This window comes from Chelmon rostratus, chromosome 5 (assembly GCF_017976325.1).
Source record: "Chelmon rostratus isolate fCheRos1 chromosome 5, fCheRos1.pri, whole genome shotgun sequence".
NCBI classification, from domain to species: Eukaryota; Metazoa; Chordata; class Actinopteri; order Chaetodontiformes; family Chaetodontidae; genus Chelmon; species Chelmon rostratus.
This window is the reverse complement of record NC_055662.1, coordinates 21,657,796-21,673,824: the sequence shown is the minus strand read 5'-3', so window position 1 is coordinate 21,673,824 and position 16,029 is coordinate 21,657,796. Positions and strand designations below refer to the sequence as shown.

The following is a 16,029-nucleotide window of genomic DNA, read 5'->3' as shown; positions in this document are numbered from 1 at the left end:
TTGGTCAGCTGGTCTTCCTCTTTGGTCAAGATGGAAATATCTCAACAATTATTGGATGGATTGCATGAGATGGTCCGCAGAGGATGAATCCTGCTCTTGTGCCACCATAAGGTTGACATTTTTGGCTGTGAGTGAAATAATGCATCGCCACAACTGTTGGATGAATTGTCATGAAATTTGGTACAGACATTCATGTCCCCATCTGAACTGGAATAAATGTGTTAACCTCTTAACTGTTCACTTCAGCCATTCTTTTTACTGCGCATTAGTGAGTGTTAGCATACACAGTAAACTAAGATGGTGGACATGGTAACCATTAATTTATATCTGCTAAACGTCACCATGTTAGCATCGTCACTGTCAACATATTAGCATGTGCCAGTTAGCATTTAGCTCACAGTGTCTATTCATATAGCTGCCAGCATGGCTGAAGACGCTGAACAAAAAATATGTGTTCCACTAACTCATTAACATGCATTGTGATAGTAAATAGCAGCAGCAGTATCTGTATCAACATGTGCCGAGACAGTATATAACTGTATAGAACTACAGTTGTAGTACAAAATATAAAGCCACTGATACTGATAGTATTTTGGAACAGGCGTTTTCTGTGTTAAATACTGCAGCTAGCACAGGTGTTATTGTAATACATGATAGTGGCCATTGTCCGAATTAGCGTAAGAATTCAACGGGTTGCAAATAACTAGTTTTATTCATGACCATGAAGAATGAGTGGAGCCCATTTATCTACTCCCGTCCATTCGCGTCTCCTCGTTCCCATTTGCCCCCCGCCAATCGCGTCTTCTCATTTCCATCTTTTGACAGACGACCAATCGTGGCTTCTCATTTCCATCTTTCTCCGCGGCCAATCGCGTCTTCTCATTTCCATCTTTGGACAGACGGCCAATCGCGGCCCGTCATTTCCATCTTTCCCCGCGGCCAATCGCAGCTCGTCATTTCCATCTTTGGACAGACGGCCCGTCATTTCCATATTTTCCTGCCAATAAAACAAAGTGTTAATGGGGAAAGGAATCGCAAGAGCGCCCGGATAGCTCAGTCGGTAGAGCATCAGACTTTTAATCTGAGGGTCCAGGGTTCAAGTCCCTGTTCGGGCGAGAGATTTTTTTTTTTCTCTCATTTCTCCTTTGCTGACTCCTCCTGGGAACAGGCAAGGACTCTACCCAGCCATAGAGACAATATGTCTACAGGTCAGGGAATGTGGAACCATAGCCTATCCCTTTTGTCTACAATAAAAATTTTGGATATGTGCCAAAGTGATAGCTTTCAAAACATGGAAATGACTATATGTTGTTCAAAAACCAAAAGTCTTGACGCATCGGGCGGATAACTTTTTTTTCCCCTGAAACTTCTCCTTTGCCGACTCCTCCTGAGAGAAGGAAAGGATTCTCGGCCACAGAGAAAGTATTTCTACATGTCGGGGAATGTGGAACCATAGCCTGTCTCTTTGGCTACAATGAGAATTCTGGATATGGGCCACAGCAATATTTTTCAAAACGTGGAAATGTTGGTCAAAAAACACAAAACTTGTATCGCCCGAACAGGGACTTGAACCCTGGACCCTCAGATTAAAAGTCTGATGCTCTACCGACTGAGCTATCCGGGCGCTCTTACGATTCCTTTCCCCATTAACACTTTGTTTTATTGGCAGGAAAATATGGAAATGACGGGCCGTCTGTCCAAAGATGGAAATGACGAGCTGCGATTGGCCGCGGGGAAAGATGGAAATGACGGGCCGCGATTGGCCGTCTGTCCAAAGATGGAAATGAGAAGACGCGATTGGCCGCGGAGAAAGATGGAAATGAGAAGCCACGATTGGTCGTCTGTCAAAAGATGGAAATGAGAAGACGCGATTGGCGGGGGGCAAATGGGAACGAGGAGACGCGAATGGACGAGAGTTGACAAATGAGCTCCACTCATTCTTCATGGTCATGAATAAAACTAGTGATTTGCAACCCGTTGAATTCTTACGCTAATTCGGACAATGGCCACTATCGTGTATTACAATAGTCTGTGTCTGAAGCTCTACCAACTGAGCTATCCGGGCGCTCTGACGGCTCCCTATCCCATTAACACTTTGTTTAATTGAAAAGATGGAAATGATGGGCCGCGATTGGCCGACTATCAAAGATGGAAATGAGGAGCCGCGGTTGGCCGCGGGGAAAGATGGAAATGACGGGCCGCGATTGGCCGTCTGTCCAAAGATGGAAATGAGGAACCGCGATTGGTCGCGGGGAAAGATGGAAATGACGGCCGCGATTGGCCGTCTGTCAAAAAATGAAATTGGCGAGGGGAAAATGGGAATGACCAGGGTACCGCCACATGTATTCGACTTCTGATTTCAACACAAACAACACATTATCATCAACCATGAACTATTTTGACAAAATGTCAACGTCTTATTTTCTTTATTTTTAATCATACCGGTGCATGTTGTCGACCACATACACTGATTTCTACAACCATCATATATAGTGTGCCTGCGCCAACAGCAGCATTTGACACAGGAATTGCCATGCTGGTTTCACAATGCTATCAATATCTTTCCGAGATGTTATACTTCACGTTTTTGCTCATGAAGGTTAAAATATTTTAATAATTGGACAATATTCCTTCACGTTTAAAACACCCCCACTGTATTTCAACGAAGACAAGGTGGTTATACAGAGTGTCAACTGAGAGTGAACATAAAAAAAACCCAAAATGCAAAAATCAACTTATTCAAATACCAGTGTAAACACAAGGAGTCATGTAAAGGCAGTATAAACATATGTGGGGTAACAAATCATAAACCACTAGGGGGCCTGCGCGAACAGGTTAATAAACAAATTTGATATTTTTATGGCTTTGTTGTTTGAAGAAGTCATTATTGTGTTAAAGTATTGTTTGAGTTCATTTTCAAAGTGTTTTCCATTCGGCCTTTTCTTTGTCCATTTTGTTTTGTGAATATGAAATTTGCCCAGCATGATGGCTCTTACTGTAACAGCACTGACAAAAGAGGTGGATGATGGTTTTTGGCTCTGTATGGCAGAAGTCGCAGTTGTAATTTATGTCTGCCTGGGACATAAGCGAAGAAGGAAGTAAGTGGGTGTGAAACCTCTCGCTTCCGCTCGTCCTGCAGCCTCTGGGCTAGCTACAGGAAGTCGTTTGCTACACATGCGAAGCTAGTTTGGAGCCGCCGTACTGACCTTTCTGGTGAATACGTGGTTTTAAGAAAACGCGACACTATTTTATACAACTCGGACATAGCTGACTCGATAAATGTGCTGGAAATGTTAGTGTTTAGCCTCACTCCTAAATGCACATGCCGCGGCGTGTCAATGAATATCACTCGGCATTTATGTAGCCTGTTAGCAAACGATGGCTACCCTGTAACAAATATGAACTTCCAAAGAAGAAGAAACCGCTGCCACAAGAGCCACATCACAAGTGTAACGCGACTGTCGAGCTCTCAGCCACATAACCCAAAGGTAAATTAAAGGTCAGTGATTAATAGTTGAATTGCAGTCGGTTTATTCTGTAGCAAATGCAGAACGTTGATTTGTCAGTCTCGATACATGGTTGTCTGTTTTGACAGGTACCACAGTTCGCAACATGGGAACCAGTACCAGAGGACCAACTTCCCCCGGTAATACCCTCATGACTGGGTGAATGTGAACACAATACAGTGCTTGCATGGTGTTAAGTACAAGTACTGCTAGGTGACCTAATGCCCTGAAATGTTAGATCTTAGATATTTAGTTGAAGGCCACTGACTCAAACAATAGTCAGGTGCCCTGATGTACACTGACATACGTGCTTTGCATGATGTAATCATTCCTTTTGTTCATATTGGCCATTAAAAGATCCCGTCCAAGTGCAAAGTGTACACAGAGGTTTATCTGTAGCAATCTGATCATGTGATATCTGCCAAAATTACTATTTTTTTAGGCCAGATTTCCACAGTGTTTCCGTGCTGAGCTGCAGCAGAGGATTAGTAACACTAAGAGTGATTGATGACTCTATTCAATGGTTAGTTACAGTTTAAGGCGTTTTTGAATGATGGTGGGACGAAACTGATGTACGTTTCTAAGCAACACACCGTTTTGATTTTACAGCCTACCCAAATCCCTGCCGACCTGGTGGACAAACTGGAGCGACTGGCCTTGGTCGACTTCCGCACCAAACAGGGACTGGACTGTTTGGAGAAAGCCATACGATTTGCAGATCAGCTTCATGTTGTTGACACAACGGGGGTTGAACCAATGGATTCGGTTCTGGAGGACAGGTATGGTACAGACAGTTGTGAAAAACAGCTTCTTTACATGTGGGCCTTTTCATCACAGTAATAACCAAAGTAGCTTCCAGCAACCACTGTAGCTCAGGTTTTAATGATCGTGGTAATGTTTCATCCACACTCAGGGCATTATACCTGCGGAACGATGCAGTGACAGAAGAGGACTGTGCTGAAGAACTGCTTCCGCTTGCCAAAAACACAGTTGAAGAATATTTTGTGGCACCACCAGGTAAGAAGATAAGCTGAATACATTTATATTTATAAATTAGTGTGACTTTTATGATCGCTTGCACATTACTGATATAAGTGAATAAAATGAAAGATGATTATGAACTTTTTCCATTGTGAAAGCCGTAACTAATATTTATTGTTTTACCACAGGAAATATTCCTCTACCAGCGAGGGAGAAGAGGGCAGCCATGCTGAAGCACTCAGAGTTCTGATGTTCTGGAACTTATCTTTGATATTTATTACTCATTTTTCATTTGGGAAGTTGTTGCGTATATTAAAAACCTGCTGGTGATGCATTTATATTTATATTTTTCCTGTTTCAGTTGACAGCAATGGTTTGGTCTCATTTTAGTTTCAGTGTCATTTTATCAAAATTGTGAGTAAGCAGTGAACCTGTGCTGTGAGGACATCCAGTACAATGACGCAGTGTAAGCCCATTGTTGCACATGGCAAGAAATTTCACAAATTAACTCTTGATATGACACACCTGTTAACTGAAAACCAATACAGGTGACTGCCTCATGAAGCTGACTGAGAGAACGGCTAGAGTGTGCAAAGCTGTCATCAAAGCAAAAGGTGGCTAAAATATTAAACATATTCTGGTTTGTTTAACCCTTTTTTTGTTTCCTACATAATTCCGTATGTGTTCCTTCAGAGTTTTGATGTCTTCAGTATGAATCTACAGTGTAGAAAGTAATACAAATAAAGAAAAACCATTGAGAAGGTGTGTCCAAACTTTTGAGTGATACTGTACATCCTAATTTTTAAGTGTCCTCTTTTCACTGTGGAGGTGTTTAACTTTAATTTAAATAAAAACTTGTTTTCTCTATCTCACTCCCTCTTTCTGATTCATTTCCATAGGAAACATGTCGTTTTATTAGTGTTTATGTTTGTTATTCACATATAATCTAATTAAATGATTTAACATTTCCTAAACAGAACCAAACATACCTTTCAGTACTCTGCAGGTCATCTGTTTGCTGATTACTGTCCTTTGCACAGTCTTGGTAAAGAACAGAACAAAGTTGACACAGGAGCTGTGTCATGTTTGGAGAATAGAAACCGAAAGTTATGGAGGAGAAAACAAATGTTCAGTCAGGGGGGCGCTGTTGAGCAGCTGAGGTACCTGGTACCTGCTCTGCTCATCTGTCATCACCTCGACAGCAAAATATATTTATGATATTATTAAGTTTATAAAATCTTCTGTGCATCTTTATTATTATATTTTATTATTTATTATATATTTTTCCCATTTCTGATCAATCCGGAATGGCCCAACTTTGAATAACATACAGCTGAACCATTAATATTAATTAAATCGAGACTTGTTTTACTTTTTAAGTGAAATGGTGTCTTCTAGCCAGGCTGAATTTAAATGCTGAAATTCAGTCAGCAAGCTGCAAACCAGTTATTAAGATCTGTTTCTGTGGGAGTATGTAAACTGATGGAGACTTCATGGGTTTGTCGCAGTGAACAGTGGTGACACAGGTCTGTGTTACACTGTCACACATGTTTGCTTACTGTCATTACTTGTTATTGTCACTTCTGTTTATTGTTCTGACCACACAGTCCTGATCATAAGTTTCTCAGACCGTTTAAAAATCTGCTCTAAGTCTTTGAGTAAGAACTTCTCCTCAGACAAAACTGGATTATTGTGTGGGAAGTTCACGACCACTCCTTTCTTCAGTTTTGCTAAAGATTGTGACAAAGTTGCAGCAGGGGTTGCATCATGTTTGGAGAATAGAAACCGAGACTTTTGACAGCTGGAAAACGAAAGTGGGTGTGAGGTGTGTGTGAGGGGGGGCGGTGCCGCCTTTATATAAACAGCGGTGAGCTGAAGAGTCTCTGCGGCTCAGCTGTTTCTCATCATCTCGACACTTTTCAGCAAGTTTTCCGGAGGATTTTTCTGAATCGATCTCCAGGTAGGAAGCTCTGTTTATCAACGCTTTGCTGAAATAACCTCCACTGAAGGAGTAAAAGCTTTTCCGGACTAGTTTTAATCAAACGTGTTGACTGATGTTTCAGGGCGCTCTCATCATGGATCTAAGCATCACGATGCTGAACGGGGCTTCCCGCACTCTGAGGCTGAACCCGCAGGACACGGTGCGTGACCTGAAACTCCTCATCCAGACGAAGCTCGGATTTCCCCCTCAGACCCAGAAACTGGTCTTTGTCAACGGCCAGATGACTCCTCTCAGCGACGACTCAAAGCCCGTCACATCGTACGGTCTGCAGTCTGGTTCCCAGGTGTCTCTGCTGATCACCCAGCCGGCCACCATCCAGGTGTTCGTCAAAAACGAGAAGGGGCAGGTGAACACCTACGATATCAAACCCGACGAGACCGTGGGGAACCTGAAGAGCAGGGTCCAGTGCAGGGAGGGGGTCGCGGTGAGCCAGCAGAGGCTGGTTTATCAAAGCAAGGAGATGGAGGACGGTCGTCGCCTTTCGGACTACAACGTGGAGGCACTGAGCACCATCAACCTGCTGCTCCGCCTGAGAGGAGGCTGAGGACACTCAGGCTCATGCTGTGCATTCTTTTATATAATAGAAATGAAGCCATGTTTCTTATTTATTTCTATTTTCATGTGGAAAATCAACACATTCCTCGACATGTAACTTTGTTATATCTTAAGAACTTGTTCTGGCTTAATAGATTAGATTAGATACAAATGTTATACACACACACACACACACACAACACGGTGTCTTAAATTTTTATTCTCACAAATACATGTTTTAATTATGTTAACTGGGCATTTAAAAAAATAAAGAAAAAATGAAATCCCAAATGTGAATTTGTATGTGTCTTCACATTTCCTGCACTGTCCTGTTAGTTCAGCTCAGAGGTGGAGCTGCAGCCTGTACAGAGTAAGTAACAAGAGTAACAAGTAACAAAAAGGCACTTCAGAATCACAGAGTCCAACCTGACATTATTCCAGTTTATAAAAGAGACTGTCTCAGTTATAGAATTCCAGGTTTACTGTCACATCTCAGCAGTGCTCTGTGAGAAAAGCATTCATAATGAATAACATTTATTATGTTCTTTTATTACCAACACAGCCATGTATCCAAACTATCATAGCACCGTGTTATAATGGCTTAAAGTCATTGGTTTGTTAGGAGATAATCAGAAGAAGATCTGTATTATTGTCCAGATCAGGAACAGGTATACAGTAGCACAGTAAACAGCCTGAAGCAACCCAGAAGAAGCAGTTTTCCTCCTTATTCGTGTTCTGTGAAAATCAGAGGCAGCTTCATTTCCTCACAGATGCAAGGTAGGCGTACCAAAACAAGGCGACCATGTTGGCAAACAGCACTCGGAACTGAAAGCAACAAATCACACACCGGAACACAGAGTTGAAATAAACATCAGTGGTTTCAGGATGTGACTCATCATTTGCTCGATGGCAGGATCACAGTGAAATACAAACCTGCACAGGCACGAAGTTGATATTGATGAACTGAAAGGGAGTCCAAACTTTCCAGTTCATCTTTAAGGCAGTCCAGTAACTTCCTCTCACCTTCTTCTCAAATTCTGCCAAACTTTTAGCCTGAAAATAGATTGGAATCACTACATATGTACATTTATTGTGCAATTTTCCATTTTATCCTTCATGTCAGTATAAAAAACTTTATAACACGTGTCTAATATTTCATAAAACACATGATGACAGTGAACTAAATAGTGTGGTTAATATCCAGGTTGCAACACTGCATGAATGCCAATTTTACACATCAAAAACCAGTCAAGTATGCATCATGGGAAGTGTAGGATCCTGCATTTTCTTTTTAGCTTCACTCAAACTAACACCTAAAAAAAATCAGGATATTTTAGCTTCTGCTGCAGCAATTTTGACCCTTTCTTGTCTTTTAATTTGTCTCATCATGTCTGGAACCAATGAGATAATTAAGAGCAACAGTTTCTGCGATGACCCACCTCCAGGACGTTCATAACAAAGTAGAAAAGGAGCAGAAAGCCGGGGGCAAAAAAAAGCCGATCAAGTAGCAGACGTTTGACTATACAGTACGGGTCTGTGCTGGGCATCCACACTTCCATCAGCTGGTAAAAGTAATGGCTCACCGGTCCTGTAATAAACAACCTGCAACAGACAAAAAGGCAAAAAAAAAAAAACTTGAAATGTTAAACAAAATACAGATGTAAGAGGAGAGTTCAATTGTAATGTACAAAGATTCTTTCTTTAACTGTAAGTATGTTGCACCGCAGTTAGTGTATTTCACCCTGTCTGGAACACAGCATTACAGTCATATTCTTGTCAGCCCTCAGTTTTGTCTCTGTGTGAAGTCTCACCCATAAATGGCATAGCGTGTAGCTCCAGCTGTGTCGATCGCATTGACTGGGGCTCCATCTTTGGCCTTTTTTCTTGCCTCCAAAGTCTGAGACAGAAGATTTCCTAAAGCTGAGAGGATGCCACTGAAAATATCAAGCACGCAAACACACACCACACACACACACACACACACACAGCTCTATCAGTATGCAACAGGTGAATTCATAATCTGACAAAATCAATCAGTGACTGGTTAGGGGAGGTTTTCCTGGCAGAAGCTGATTGGCTGAAGCCAGAGCGTTGACACAATAGGGCTGTCAGTGCAAACAAAGAGACACTTTGAAGTCAAGTAAGTATGCTAACAAATGCTAAACTGGTTACAGTGTAGGAAACAGTAAGCTAACGTTGTCGGTGCTTTAGTGAGAAAGCACGCCTAGTTTTTACCTGTCAGACTGAGGCGACACGGCAGAAAACAAGCACCTGGCAGCAGAACATGAACCATTCAGAGAGTGAATTAAGCTAATAAAGCTACTGACCTCGTCACAGACTTGGTGAGGATGGGGTATTTCTTCAGAAGAATCAGATACTGCTGCAGTAAACGGAAATGAACGGACGCGTCCCGGACGGGCAGGCTCTGCACAGGCATTGTCACTTGTTGGACTGTACAAACATGACCACAACACGACTGGATGGGTCGAAGTTGTCAGGAGAGAACTCTGACGAACTCTTCCGGTTGACGTCATTTCGTCAGAGGCGGAGGCACGCCTTCACGTCGACGTCCAAAACCGCCAACGCAGATTACATTTTTTTAAATCGAACATTTATCAATTTTATTTCTATATCAGGAGGAGTTGGACGTGCTTACATGTGCTTACCTTAAAGCAAGTGTGTCAAACATTCTGTTTCATTGGCACTGTGCAACACGCAACACAACTAAGATCCTGAATGCAACAAGTACTTCTAATTTTTTAGGTAAATATAAGGCAGCAACCTTCCCTGCAACATTAATATTTTGTCATAAAGATCATATTTCAGTTTGACTGGATGTGAATTTAACCTCATCTACTTGTTTTAAGGTTTTAAAGCAACTTAGTTAACTTTTTTAATCTAAAATTAAAAGTATAAAAGTGTGTTTGGTAACTGTTAGCATTTCAGTTAATCTAGCCACTCCTGATGGCGCAAAATAGTGACTTTAATAAAATTACTGATCTTTCTCGTGGCAGATGATTAAAGAAATTTATGAGACATTTTTTTGGAAAAGTGAATGCATCCTGGTCAAAAGGTAAAAACTTTAAAGTCTTCATTTCAAAATAATAATCGATCCTGAACATCAAAGCTTACAGTTCTATGATAGTAATGTTTTACACCAAATAAAACACACTGTAACTGCTTTCTGTGGTGAGGCACTTAATAGTCTGTGCTAAGGGTCAAATACCCAAAGCCAGTTAAAGATGACTAGAAATCAGCGAGAAAGTAACTTGACAGAGCCTGGTGTCTTTTAGCACCTTTCCTTCTGATGTATTTGACTTGTATTTTCTTTAGCTTTGCGTTTCCATCATCAAGTTTTTAACTTTTCGGTGCAGGCAAATTCACATACAGATACAGAAACTCCTACAGCGGAGCACTGACAGTGAGTGAGCAGATTTTAGACTGCACTGAGCAAATGTAGAGATATTAATATACAACATCCACTTTTGGAACCACTTTAATAGAACCAATATTTTGATAAAAAAAAAAAAAACACAATCGTATTTACAAGAAACTGCCAAGAAGTGCAGATCATACAAAGATGTATCAGAACAGTTCAGAAAAAGGCCTTTATGAAAATTCAGTGTAGAGCTTAAACTGCCAACATGAACCCTTTATAAACTAATCTCTACACATACTACTGCTAAAACAGGAAACTCAGAAAGCTTATGGATGGGTTTTAGACTGTAGTTCACGAACAAACGATTTAGAAAAGCTGACATGTTAAACAACTTAAAGTGCCTTCCAGTTTATGGGACACTTTCCGGATTTCTTCAGCAACTCGTTCGCCTTTGAGAAATGCCTGCATCCAAAAAATCCTCGATGAGCAGACAGGGGAGAAGGATGCACAGCCTGCAGAATGTGGTGGCGCTTCTGCAAAGCCAGAGAACATGAACTCAGACGAATGAACGTGACAGAAAGCTTTGGTTTTAAAGTGTTTGCATTAACCCAGCAGTGCAGACTCACCCTGTTAATAGCAGCTCCTTTCTTCTGAGCATAAGAGCCCCACAGCATGAAGACGAGGCCTTCCCGGTTGCTGCTGAGCCAGTGGACCACAGCGTCGGTGAACGTCTCCCAGCCTTTGTCTTTGTGGGAGTTGGCCTGGTGGGCTCGGACGGTCAACACAGCATTGAGCAACAACACGCCTGGTGAACGAGTTCATGAAGACGGCAGGTCTGTGAATGGCCAACAGTTCTCTAGTTGTGTCAACATTCAGATTGTTTTTTTTGAAAATATACCTTGTTTGGCCCATTCAGTCAGATCTCCATGTCCGGGGTGCTGAAAGCCTTCAATGTCCGACACCAGTTCTTTGTACATGTTCTCCAAACTGGAAACAAAGAGGATCAAGAGCGCAATAAATATGTTGAAAGACTGCACAGCTCACACAATTATCTGACTTTAAGTACGTAGTTCACAGGCAAGACTTTAAAAAGTAGTGACAGACACTGAAAAGGTTTTAACCTGGGTGGAGGAGGCACTGGTCTTTGGACACTGAAGCACAGTCCATGGGCTTGGTTTGGACCATGATATGGATCCTGGCCAAGAATCACCACTTTGACCTGGAATTAGAGACAGAACTTAAAGAAAGGCACCCGGGACAATTAAAACCAAACTGAGGGACACATCAGATAATACATTTCTATTTTTAAAGAAAGGTAATACCCACATTTGGCTCTCAGTAACTCTTTACTCAAAGAAGGAACGAATGTCAAGACTACGTCAGGTTTCGCCATTTTACGTTTTTTTTTTTATGTGCAAAATGTGATGAACCCATGCTTGTTGTTGTCATGTTTGTGACGACTTTTGAAGTTATTGAACATAATGCTGGCATATTTCACAATTAATGTGGGTATGTCCTCAGATTATTTGAATTGGCAGGTTTATAACAAAAAAGCTTGTGCAAGTTCAACAGCAGATATCTGCAAAAATAAATAATAAACCAAAGAAAAAAAAAGCATTTTTAGCTGATGTGCAGCTGACAGGAGACGCAAACCTTGGCAACAGCAATGTTCAAGCCAGGTTCATCATTTTTTTTATGTCTTCTGGAAACATACCTGTTCACCTGTGCTACTTGCGCCATATTTGTCTATTTGGTTGTGTGTATTTGCAGTGCATGCGTTGTCAAATTGATGATGCTTTCTTAATTTGTTTGTGTTTTGTCGCATTGTGTACATGTTTTGTTAAGTTGCATTGTGTCAGACAGTGTCTCAGTACAGCTCAACTTACATCCCGGATGTCACACATCTGTGTCCAGGTGAAGACATGCTCGGCAGGTGGGTACACAGTGTGGCGCTTCCTCTCTTCAGAGACAAAATTCATCAGCTGTGGCAAAGATATGAGGTTATTTAAACTGTTCACAGCAACAGAGACACCGTGTGCAGTGTGGTGACTTGTCCTCTCACTTGTTTAAAATAGGGCTTTCCAAACTCCGCCGACAGACAGCTTCTCCAGCTTTCCTCAAACCCTGGAGGTGTTTGAGCGGAAGCGAGTTTCTCCAACGCTGCCCTCTTGTTGCGGGCGATCCTGTCTAGTTGTTCCGGGGAAAGAGGAGCAGGAGGACGGCTGAACGGCTCCGGCTCCACCGCCGAGGACTTCAGCTTCTTCTGCACAATTTTAGTGAATTGCGCAAAATACAGCGCTGGTAAGAAGCGGGCAGCTGGAAGTGCAAGCGGCTTTAGAAACCGTTGACGGTGCAGCACAAACATGCTCGTGTTGTGGTGGCTGTGACACCACTTTTAACAACAATCACGAACACAGTGGTGCTTGTGAACGCAGCTTGGATTACGCTGAACGTGTCGCGGGAAACTGCAAATCCCCCAGCGTTTGAAATGCTCTACAACTACACTGTAAGTGTTGCTTAAATATTAATAAAGTCTTGTTTTAGCATTAGAAGCTATGCATGTTTCTGACGCTAGCAGACAAACTGAAGCAGAAAGGACTCACCGGGTCTTTGGCATCCTCCTCGGCTTCATCTAAACCCTTACAAATCCTCTTTTTTGAGACTGGCGTAAAAAATGAGTTAATAGTTTTCTGTCCAATCATTCTGTTGAAAAACACCTTGGCGGTGAGCTGCCGTAAACCAATTAATTTCACTTATCTGCTAACGTGGGAGCAAACCGGTGAACTCCTCACAGGCTCAGCTCTCTCACCGGGAGCAGAGGATTTCGCGCCAAAAGTGACGACAGCAGAGTTATGCTAATGAGCTGCGGGCCGTTCAAGACAAACTGCTGTTAAGTGTTCACTACTGTTAGAGACAGAGACGTTTTCTCAACAATTTTTCGTAATAGTGGTATTTTATTGTGTTAAAGGCGTAATGTTGAGGTATTTGCTGTTGTTTACACTGTTTCGTGGCACTAAAACAATCGTCGATTAATCGAGTAGCCAATCAACGGAATTAATCATCAACTGTTTTGATAAAGCAAAAATACACAAAATATTTTGATTTGTGTTCTCAGATGTGACGATTTGGTGTTTTATTGTCTTATAGGATGGTAAATTAATTATCTTTATTGCTTTAAGTTGATGTAAAATGGACATTTTAACTATTTTCTAACATTTCACAGACAACTGAGAACCGAGAAAATACTTAACAGATTAAGATGATCATGAAAGTAATTGTTGAATATCCTAATTATAGCTAAGTTCATCTCAAAAGAAACACTTTTCTGTCAAACACCATAACTCAGGAACAGAAGAAGAGATTGTGACCATATTTTATATTTGGTCAGATACCAAATTGGTGACACTAATCTTGGGCATCCACCTTCAAACTGTGGTGATTGTAGAGACCATGTGTGCTGCCGGGTTGAACCTGTGTCTGAAGCATCCACGCTTTAGAATGTGTTGCTTCTTTACAGCAACATCCATATTTAAAGCATTGCAGTCCACCATAAGCTCATTGGTTCTGCTGATACTGAGCTTCAGGTGATTGTTGTTGCACCATGTGATGAAGCTCTCTATCAGTCTTCTGTACTCCTCTGTAAAAATATTCCTAAGTCAAGACAACTTGACTGATTGACGGAGGTGAACAACCACAAGGCATTAATTCTAGTTTCAAATTTCTTTAAATCTCAAAATCTGTGTTAGTAATGTTTCATTCTTCTTTTTATCATCCAGAACCCAAAAAAAATTCTGCAATTAAGCGCCACAGCAGCAGGTTACTGCAATGGAAAAGTTTGTGATTCGTGGACAGAGTAAACACTCCTGCACCAATGATGCAAGAAGTCCACAGAAGAAGATCAAACTAGAAAATGATGAGAGGATGAAGCAGGAGGAGGAGGAGGAGGAGGAAGAAGAACATGCCGCTTCAGCAGAATTCTCTGATCCTGTTCCTTGGCAAAAAATAGAGGCGGAGGGCTTTGACTGTGATTATGCTCTGCTGTTCTCCAAAGAGGAAGCAGATCGCCTGTTTAAACAGCTGGAGGAGGAGGTGGTGTACGCAACAGGTACAACATCAAACCTTTTCTTGTATAGTTATCACCAGACGTTGCAGTATAGTCCAGTGACTGTGGCTGTTTTTGTTCCAGGAGAAGAAGCAAGAGTCCAGCTGTTTGGAAAGGTGCACAATATACCAAGAAAGCAGGCCACATACGGAGAAGCAGGTCTAACCTACACCTATTCTGGAGTGACACGTTTAGCCTGCCAGTGGACTCCAACCTTGGAATATATCCGCGATTCTGTCACAAAAGCAACTGGACAAACATTTAACTTTGTCCTGGTCAACAGGTGAGAAATGAGTTGTAAAAGTCACAGTTTGATGTCTGTCTCCCTGCTGAGTTCTTCTGTCCACCAGGTACAAAGATGGGCAGGATCACATGGGTGAGCATCGTGATGATGAGAAGGAGCTGGACCCCCTCTGTCCCATCGCCTCGGTCTCTCTCGGAGCGGCACGAGACTTTATCTTCCGGCACAGAGATGCTCGGGGAAAACAGGTCCGCAGACAGATTGAGCCCGTGAAGCTGGAGCTGGCTCATGGAAGCCTGCTCCTCATGAACTCGCCGACCAACACTTTCTGGTACCACAGCCTCCCTGTTCGCAAGAAGGTTTCCCAGCCTCGTATCAACCTCACCTTCAGACGCATCCTACTGGACAGAAAGAAATGACCGAGTGGGGCCGGGGCCCCACTAACGTCTGACTAAGGGACTCTGGAGAATGAGCACATTTACAGTTTACAGTTAAAATGAACCAAACTTCCAACTGATGCAAGTTCATACTACAGTTTAAGATACTTTCAGCAGGATATGTTGTTGTTGTATAGCAGCTCTTAATGTTTCTGCAGGAAAGGAACAATAAAATCAACACTAAACAGTTCAGTCTCCCTGAAAAATGACACTCATTGAGTGCAGACGATGGAGGCTGTATTTAGCTTCCTTTGTTGCACTGTTCATGTACTTCGACTGAGCAAACGAGCACTGTATGCTAAATTGCAAGTTCAGTCTTTTACATGTTATAGTTGGAGAGTTGTGTGCTGTTCCAAAGAAGATGCACAAGTGTATGAAAAATTACCTTTTTTATCATGGTTGATGGTTTTTGTGTTTCATCAGACTTTGTTGTATGTCTGCTGATTTATTCATCCATCCAATGCTAAACGCGGCTGCTCTTTGAAGGATTTCAAAAAGTCTTTGAGCATCAAACTTAATTCTTGACCACAGGGAAAATAAAACTAAAGGCCATCTTACAAGCTGTTTCATCTCCACCTCAAGGTTTTTATAAGCCAGCAAACTATCTGCTTAAGGTCATTTTTTCAGTCATAGCCTTTGGCAGAGAATTATTTAGCCCTTTAAATTATGTGTTGTGTTTATTGTTGTGAAATATGCACTGCTCATCTCGCTATAATGAAAGTCTTTAGTTTGAAATCCTTCAGTGAGGACCGCTGCTTGGTCAGTCTGCAGAATTTGAGCAGCCACATCTACAAGCTCGCAATCTCTGCTGTCTCAAAGCTGGCAAAGAATTATGTTGCTCTTAAAA

At 41.9% G+C, this 16,029-nt stretch overlaps 5 protein-coding genes and 2 non-coding genes across 10 annotated transcripts; 4 read left to right on the top strand and 3 right to left on the bottom strand.

Annotated features, from left to right (window-relative positions):
- Positions 1-1,042: 1,042 nt before the first annotated feature.
- trnak-uuu lies at positions 1,043-1,115 on the top strand. Its single transcript has one exon. It is a non-coding gene; the product is annotated as a tRNA-Lys (tRNA).
- A 436-nt stretch (positions 1,116-1,551) lies between these two features.
- trnak-uuu lies at positions 1,552-1,624 on the bottom strand. Its single transcript has one exon. It is a non-coding gene; the product is annotated as a tRNA-Lys (tRNA).
- A 1,536-nt stretch (positions 1,625-3,160) lies between these two features.
- Positions 3,161-5,354, top strand: gatc (glutamyl-tRNA amidotransferase subunit C). The gene is made up of 5 exons (XM_041937703.1): positions 3,161-3,488; positions 3,596-3,646; positions 4,116-4,285; positions 4,420-4,523; positions 4,676-5,354. Exons 1-5 carry the CDS (start codon positions 3,291-3,293, stop codon positions 4,735-4,737), a joined length of 585 nt encoding a protein of 194 aa, XP_041793637.1. The 5' UTR covers positions 3,161-3,290; the 3' UTR covers positions 4,738-5,354.
- A 995-nt stretch (positions 5,355-6,349) lies between these two features.
- On the top strand, positions 6,350-7,308 carry isg15 (ISG15 ubiquitin like modifier). The gene is made up of 2 exons (XM_041936827.1): positions 6,350-6,447; positions 6,551-7,308. The coding sequence occupies exon 2, from the start codon at positions 6,563-6,565 to the stop codon at positions 7,031-7,033; it is 471 nt and encodes a 156-aa protein (XP_041792761.1). The 5' UTR covers positions 6,350-6,447; positions 6,551-6,562; the 3' UTR covers positions 7,034-7,308.
- pxmp2 (peroxisomal membrane protein 2) lies at positions 7,228-9,538 on the bottom strand. Its single transcript, XM_041936826.1, has 5 exons — positions 9,351-9,538; positions 8,835-8,957; positions 8,463-8,625; positions 7,957-8,076; positions 7,228-7,848 (listed from the first exon to the last, which is right to left on the bottom strand). Exons 1-5 carry the CDS (start codon positions 9,458-9,460, stop codon positions 7,780-7,782), a joined length of 585 nt encoding a protein of 194 aa, XP_041792760.1. The 5' UTR covers positions 9,461-9,538; the 3' UTR covers positions 7,228-7,779.
- Positions 9,539-10,567: 1,029 nt separating this feature from the next.
- Positions 10,568-13,207, bottom strand: unga (uracil DNA glycosylase a). Of its 2 annotated transcripts, XM_041936981.1 has the most exons (7): positions 13,006-13,207; positions 12,465-12,665; positions 12,289-12,384; positions 11,524-11,621; positions 11,301-11,389; positions 11,029-11,207; positions 10,568-10,935 (listed from the first exon to the last, which is right to left on the bottom strand). In XM_041936981.1, the coding sequence occupies exons 1-7, from the start codon at positions 13,102-13,104 to the stop codon at positions 10,795-10,797; spliced, it is 903 nt and encodes a 300-aa protein (XP_041792915.1). In that variant the 5' UTR covers positions 13,105-13,207; the 3' UTR covers positions 10,568-10,794. The 2 variants fall into 2 exon arrangements, with proteins under 2 accessions (XP_041792915.1, XP_041792914.1); XM_041936980.1 differs by lacking the exon at positions 13,006-13,207 and having other exon boundaries at positions 12,465-12,921.
- alkbh2 (alkB homolog 2, alpha-ketoglutarate dependent dioxygenase) lies at positions 12,316-16,029 on the top strand. 3 transcript variants are annotated; one of them, XM_041936984.1, is made up of 5 exons: positions 12,316-12,335; positions 12,478-12,703; positions 14,179-14,507; positions 14,589-14,787; positions 14,855-16,029. In XM_041936984.1, exons 3-5 carry the CDS (start codon positions 14,228-14,230, stop codon positions 15,162-15,164), a joined length of 789 nt encoding a protein of 262 aa, XP_041792918.1. In that variant the 5' UTR covers positions 12,316-12,335; positions 12,478-12,703; positions 14,179-14,227; the 3' UTR covers positions 15,165-16,029. The 3 variants fall into 3 exon arrangements, with proteins under 3 accessions (XP_041792918.1, XP_041792919.1, XP_041792917.1); XM_041936985.1 differs by having other exon boundaries at positions 12,478-12,908; positions 14,592-14,787; XM_041936983.1 differs by having other exon boundaries at positions 12,478-12,908.

Coding starts and splice junctions, on each gene's coding strand:
- alkbh2 (XM_041936984.1), top strand. CDS start 14,228: ATGGAAAAGTTTGTGATTCGTGGACAGAGTAAACACTCCTGCACCAAT. Junction 14,508..14,588: donor GGAGGTGGTGTACGCAACAG/GTACAACATCAA, acceptor TTTTTGTTCCAG/GAGAAGAAGCAAGAGTCCAG. Junction 14,788..14,854: donor AACTTTGTCCTGGTCAACAG/GTGAGAAATGAG, acceptor TCTGTCCACCAG/GTACAAAGATGGGCAGGATC.
- isg15 (XM_041936827.1), top strand. CDS start 6,563: ATGGATCTAAGCATCACGATGCTGAACGGGGCTTCCCGCACTCTGAGG.
- unga (XM_041936980.1), bottom strand. CDS start 12,767: ATGTTTGTGCTGCACCGTCAACGGTTTCTAAAGCCGCTTGCACTTCCA. Junction 12,385..12,464: donor GAAAGCCCTATTTTAAACAA/GTGAGAGGACAA, acceptor TCTTTGCCACAG/CTGATGAATTTTGTCTCTGA. Junction 11,390..11,523: donor CCAGTGCCTCCTCCACCCAG/GTTAAAACCTTT, acceptor CTTTGTTTCCAG/TTTGGAGAACATGTACAAAG.
- gatc (XM_041937703.1), top strand. CDS start 3,291: ATGTTAGTGTTTAGCCTCACTCCTAAATGCACATGCCGCGGCGTGTCA. Junction 3,647..4,115: donor CAGAGGACCAACTTCCCCCG/GTAATACCCTCA, acceptor TTGATTTTACAG/CCTACCCAAATCCCTGCCGA. Junction 4,524..4,675: donor ATATTTTGTGGCACCACCAG/GTAAGAAGATAA, acceptor GTTTTACCACAG/GAAATATTCCTCTACCAGCG.
- pxmp2 (XM_041936826.1), bottom strand. CDS start 9,460: ATGCCTGTGCAGAGCCTGCCCGTCCGGGACGCGTCCGTTCATTTCCGT. Junction 8,077..8,462: donor TTGTTATGAACGTCCTGGAG/GTGGGTCATCGC, acceptor ATCTATTTTCAG/GCTAAAAGTTTGGCAGAATT. Junction 7,849..7,956: donor TCAACTTCGTGCCTGTGCAG/GTTTGTATTTCA, acceptor TGTTGCTTTCAG/TTCCGAGTGCTGTTTGCCAA.